Here is a 6,297-nt window from a genome sequence, read left to right on the forward strand (position 1 = left end):
ACATTTGGCTAATACCATTGTTGCCATAAAAACCAGTACAGCTCTGCCAAAAGACCCTTTAAGACTTTTTGGAAGATGACTTTACATTAATGTAGAACTTAAGTTATTTATGAATACATTGTTGGCAGACGAGAAACAATGCCACTAGATCATTTAATTTTTTTAAACTTTCTTTGGGAATGGTAAGACACAAATCTTACATGTATGCAAAAAATCAGGGTATGCAAGCTAGCAAAGTTTTGAGATATTGCTCAACATTTCTAACAAAATGTATTTCTGGTTTTTGCAATTTTAGGTTACAACATCTTTATTTTTGGACAACCATTTTAATTCATCAGCTGGCGAGAAGAGCTTAATTAAGTACTGTGTATGAGGCTGGTGAAGCTTACTATACGCACCCTCAGCTGAAAAATCTTTCAAGCCCCCCATAAAATAACTATTTTTTAAAGAGGCTTAAATAACTTTCAAGCTTCAAAAATACTTCACAGGTTAAATAGATATATAATTGTCACAAGCAAAGGGGAACCAAAATGATTCCATTTAACTGACAAGAATTATCTACTTCTTAAGAATCCAACAGAACATTATTTTGTGAATCACACTACAATAAGTCTGTTGTGGACATAAAGCATGTAACTTGCTGCCTATAAACAACAACAAAGTAGTATTGAACTTGCTGCATATGAAATATATTGCACTTCTCAAAAAATAATTGTACAGACTTTTGTGCTGTGATCACTATTAACCAGCCATTAATTTTTGAGTGAAAGCAAAGAAATCATATAATCTAGTACAAAATTTTATACAAAAGCCTTGGATCTCATCTTGTGCCCCATCCCACACCAAACCTAATTAACCAAGTTTTGAAGATGTTTAGTTAACCACGGTTTTTCAAAATTCATGAATACTGATTTTTGTCGCCTACAAATTTAGCACAGATCAAAGCGTGTACTGAAACTCACCTGAATCTCATGAAAAAGCCATTCCTACATTTTTCTGTGACTGATTTTCATTTTGTTACCCAGGTTAAGGACGGTGCGTACTAATTCAAAGGTATTTTTGCATGGTTTACTGAATATACAGTAAAAGTAGACCTTAACTTGTAACTGATTTATTAAAATCCAAAGAAAGATTTGGGGGTAACCACACATTTTTCGAAAATAATTAATCAACAATATAGGTAAAAAGATTTAAAATAAAAAGCAATGTATGGCGTTCTTTTCCAAATTGAAGCATAATGACCTCAGAAAAATGCATATACCCCCAATTTTCTTTTTGGATATCATGAGCACTTGCTAAGTCTCTGCTTTCTCCACATAGTTTTGAACCATGCAAAAATACCTCTGTATTAATAAGTACCACCGATAGGAACACCGAAAATCTCGAGATGTGCAGAACGTACGCGCAGTAACAGTAGTAGGCACCGTCCTTAACAAAACATGTCTTGTTGGTGTGAATGGGGTATTTTTACATTGTACATGAGTGAGTCCATTGTTTTAAAGGCCCAGACAAAAATGGCTTCTAGATTCAACATAGATAATGGGCATTTGTTATAAATAATGTTACGTTTAAGGGATGATTCATGCTCGGTTTCTTGTCTAGGTGTGAAAGAAAACAACAACTGCGATACAAGATGGGTACAGTGGCGCTAATAGGGAGCTTTAGCAACGACAACGGCGACGGCAACGAGAACGTTACAAATTTGCATATTCAGTAGGCAAAAGCAGTAGCTTTGCACGCCCTGCACGTGCGTTTTTCCTTTTTGTCAATTTCTTTGCCGTCGTCAGCAAAACTACAACGTGAAATAACCAAGTTTGAGGTGTTATGGAGAACGTCAGCACTTGGACATAAATTTTCATTTTTCTCCCCTAAATTAACCGCCGCTCGTAACGGTTTCATTTCTGAAGGACTGCCACACCTTTGTCATATTAAAAAGTTCGGAATAGTCGCGAAGTGATCGTAATAACGGGAATTTATGTTTTACATGAAGTTCTCGTTGCCGTTGCCGTCGTCATTGCTAAAGCTCCCTATTATAATATTGACACTAACCACTCCACCCCAGTCGAATCGATCATCGGACACTAAGCGGCCTTGGGTACAATCAAGTGATAGTGATAGTCTAAAGGAAAGGATAAAGGCCTTGCTTCATCTCTTCTAAATTTTTCCACCTCCAATTCCCTTAAAACAAAGTCTTCTCCAAATATCTCATTTCGCAGCTCGATGGAGATGCTGGCTGGCGGACTGTTCCCTCGATCCAACTCATAATAATGGCTTTCCAACAGATAGTTCCCATCGTCGGCAAGAAGCGAGCGCATTTTTTTGGTATAACGCTTGCCTCGGTCACCAACTGCAGGCTGCATAGCAGACAAAGAACCCCGATCCCAGATCGCGTCGAATCTTCCACCGACGTCCTCTTCAGAGAGAGCAAACAAATCGCAGGAGAAGATTGTTACTGGCTTCTCCGTACACTTGTACACATCGACTGGATCAACAGCTGCCACCAATTTCACTTGTTCCGCTGAAAACTTGAGGTTGTTTTCTTTAAAGAAACATTCAATTGCTAGCTTTGACAACTCTACACCCACAACATTGTGTCCTTGTTCGGCTAACCACAACATATCAAGAGATTTACCACACAAAGGAACGAACACTCTTACAGAAGATCTTCCACCGGTGAGCTCGTCAAGATACTTTTGAAGCATTTTGTTCACTTCATCTCGATGCCAGCCGATGCTGTTGACCTCCCAGCGTTTTTTCCAGTACTCAGCTGTTGTTGTCTCTGGTTCTTCCATCATTTTCTCGTGTGCGTATTCACGTTAGCTTCAAAACGATTGTACTTTCCCAGTGCACGAAACACTCTCAGGAGTAGGGTGGGTACAGTCCAGTTTTGATCTGGGTCCCCAGAAGCAAAAGGGTAACTGCAGGAAAACACAAGTTTCAAAGAAAGCACTCCTTTTTTGGGGAAAATGGAATTTCAGAATCAATTATTTTCTCTTTTTCTAATTTCTTAAGGGCTGCCTTCTAAATGAAAAGTGAAAATGATTCAAGATGGCATCGTGTGGCATTTCAGTTGAAATTTAACCTGTGTACAGTACAACCGCCCCTCTGGCTACTGAAAATTGAAGGGAGGAAATTTGAAATATTTGATTGAAACATTATTTCCTAGGGTTTAAAATTGTCTTTTTGTAAGCGTGGAGGCTCCCTTCAGTCTTGCGCAGCAGACTGTGTTCTTGCTGGTACAATCGTCGAAATCTGTGGGCAATGAGTCCCAAACACGTTTTTGATCAGATCAAGAGTGTCACGGCCAGATTTATGAGTAGGCTTCGCCACATGCTGATTCAAAAATTTCCAGTAAGGAAGAGCCAGCTGGATCTCCTGGCACATCAACATGAATTTTAAAATCACCCGTGATTAAATTAACTGAAAAGAGTTCAGAGTTCACTTTCACCGGTTTGGATGTTTTAATCATTGATCTACAAGAATTCCTGGTGAGTAGGGCCCTCAATCTAAGTGCCCTTAAAGTGCCCTTCGAGTCAGCGAGCTCAACGATTTTATGATATAACGTGATAAATGCAACTATTGATGACCAGGGGCGTCGGCTACCTGTTCTCACTCACGCTCGTGAGTACCCTAAAAAGTCGAAAAATAAAATTGGAATACTTGAAAAAAAAAAAAATGAAAAAGCATGTAATTAAATTTATATAATTATTTTGATTTGCGACCTGATTCATGCGAGCGTCGGTAGATGATAAAACTAAGGAAATTGGATTGTAAAAAGTGAACTCATAGTGGTTACCTTTAGTTTAACCTTGGAGTAGTCAGTCTTCGCACTGGATCCTTGATTTTTGCCAGGCTTACCATAGTCAACAAATCAATTGTATGAAAGAGAGAAACGATCTTCTCACTTATCTCGACAATTTAGGCCCCGTGCACACATATCCGGATATTTTTGAATATGCAACTTTTTCTCTGCGGATTAAAGAAAATTCACGTCTACACGAAACGTATTCAAATCGAATTTTATCCATCCACACGTATCCGGACTCGTTCTGGTATCCAGGACTCCTCTTTGACTATTGTCAACAGAGCATGCGCCATCAGACCTGCGGGTTCGCCACAAAAGGAGGAACTTTATAATGATGATGAAGATGATGATGATGATGATAATAATAATTCATACACTTGTATAGCGCCTTAACAATAGCTCTAAGGCACTTTACAATCAATACAAAATAGAAACTTAAAAATAAATTCTCACAAACATAATCAGGCACTAAATTGCTCACTATTCGTTGCTCAATTGGGAGCCAATGAAGGTCTTTCAACAAGGGTGTGATGCGGTCGAACTTGCAGCCACATCATAAGACAAGTCGAGCTGCACAATACTGAACACGTTGTAGGTGCTGAATAAGGTATGATCTAGCCTGGATGTTACAAAGGCGTGAACTAAGCATTTAGTATTTTCTACTGATAAAAATTTCCTTAGTCGAGATATATTACGGACTAGGCTTGAAACTTGTGAGCTCACATCCATAAGAAACAGAAGAGTTTGAGAGAGGATAAGTCGAAGCCTATTGACAAAGAAAGAGTTGAATAGACCTTTTCGGCTTGTACATTTTGTTTTCCCAATACAGATCATGTGATAATACTCAGGAGGCTTGGTCTTTTGTTTTGTTCATTAAAATGAGGGCATGCATGCCTGTATTCACTCTTTTTAATGAACAAAACAAAGGACCAAGTCTCCTGAGTATTATCACATGATCTGCATTGGGAAAACAAAATGTACAAGCCGAAAAGGTCTATTGACCAGAGAGCTCGACATTTGAGCTAGCGGTCGGATAGCGGACCACAGGTTTCCTGTACTATAAATTATTCATGGCTTGTAAGAGAATCCGTTGATTTCCCCGATTTCTTTCAATTACTGATGCAAAGAAAGTTTCCTTTGCAAGTCGAATCATGTCATTCACAATCTGACTTTGATTCCGGTATAAGTCATGACGAGTCACTCCTTGTAGAACGCCATTTTCTCTCCAGTCTGCGTCGCTTCCTCTTTGCCCGTTTGAGTTCGTCGGTCAACCACGGAGCAGGAGGACGCAGGGTAAAAGTACGCTCTTTAATAGGGGCATGACGGTCGAGCAGTGACTGGAGAGTAGAATTGAAACTTTGGATTAACACAGACCAGTCGTTGTCAAGAGATGAATTCACTAAATCTGAGGCATCCAGGTCAGAGCAAAACTGATCCATGTCGATGGCGCGAATACGACCTTTTCTCGTCAGAACACGTTCCTTATAAAAACCGAGACAACAGCAAATCATATGGTGGTCAGATATTACAGGGTTAAAAACAGAGAAATCTGAAGCAAAAGTCTCCTCGCTCCTGGTATTTACCAGATCAAGTGTATGACCATTAACATGCGTAGCCACATCGACATGTTGAAAAAAGGTAAAATCATTGCAATGTACTCAAGAAAACGTCGACAAATACTATCTGAAATGTCAACGTGAAAATTGAATCACCGAACAGAAGGAAATAGCTCTGCTAGTCGTAATATGATCCAAAAATCTTGAAAATTTATCCAAAAATAATGATACACAAGTCGCAGGTGGGCGATACAAAACAACCGAGCGGAAATAAAAACCGGTACCCCGGAGAGATAGCTCAATATATTCAAAAACACGATAAACACAACAGGGCAATATGTCAACTTTAAAGCAGTCACGAACGAGAACCCCAACGCAGCCTCCAACAGACACAGTCCTTGGTATATGAAGGCATAACCTGCCGGAGTGATGTCGCGAACAAAATATCATGATCATAATCATCGTCTCCAGGGAGCCAAGTTTTTATTAAGTGTCTAGTCTTCTAGTCCTGGAGCATTAATTGGGGGACACTGTAAACTGAAATCAACGAATTAGCGCAAATCAAGTCAAATGTTGGTTTTTAAGGATCGAGAGGGGAAAACCGGGGTACCCAAAGAAAAACCTCACGGAGCAGAGTAGAAAACCAAAAGACTCCACCCACATATGACGCCAAATCTGGGAATCGAACCCGAGGGGCACTGGTGGAAGGCGAGTGCTCTCACCACTTCGCAATCCCTGCTCCCATAAACAAACGACTATTCCTATAAATTGACGGCTATCCTTAACTTCGTACATTGTGTTGGATGCGTAATCAGCGCATATCAGTTCAGTATAATTTGCCACGAGTTGTGGTTGTAAAGAGGCAAGAATCATATTGCCCCTGGACTGGATTTGAACTCGGACCCACTGCTTCGCACGGAAGAACGGCTTCATTTT

At 39.8% G+C, this 6,297-nt stretch overlaps 1 protein-coding gene across 1 annotated transcript; it reads right to left on the bottom strand.

Annotated features, from left to right (window-relative positions):
• Positions 1-134: 134 nt before the first annotated feature.
• On the bottom strand, positions 135-4,242 carry LOC138026076 (probable thiopurine S-methyltransferase). The gene has a single exon (XM_068873267.1). The coding sequence runs from the start codon at positions 2,793-2,795 to the stop codon at positions 2,082-2,084; it is 714 nt and encodes a 237-aa protein (XP_068729368.1). The 5' UTR covers positions 2,796-4,242; the 3' UTR covers positions 135-2,081.
• Between the last annotated feature and the right edge of the window lie 2,055 nt (positions 4,243-6,297).

The sequence above is a fragment of the Montipora capricornis genome, chromosome 12 (assembly GCF_036669925.1).
Source record: "Montipora capricornis isolate CH-2021 chromosome 12, ASM3666992v2, whole genome shotgun sequence".
Lineage (NCBI taxonomy): Eukaryota > Metazoa > Cnidaria > Anthozoa > Scleractinia > Acroporidae > Montipora > Montipora capricornis.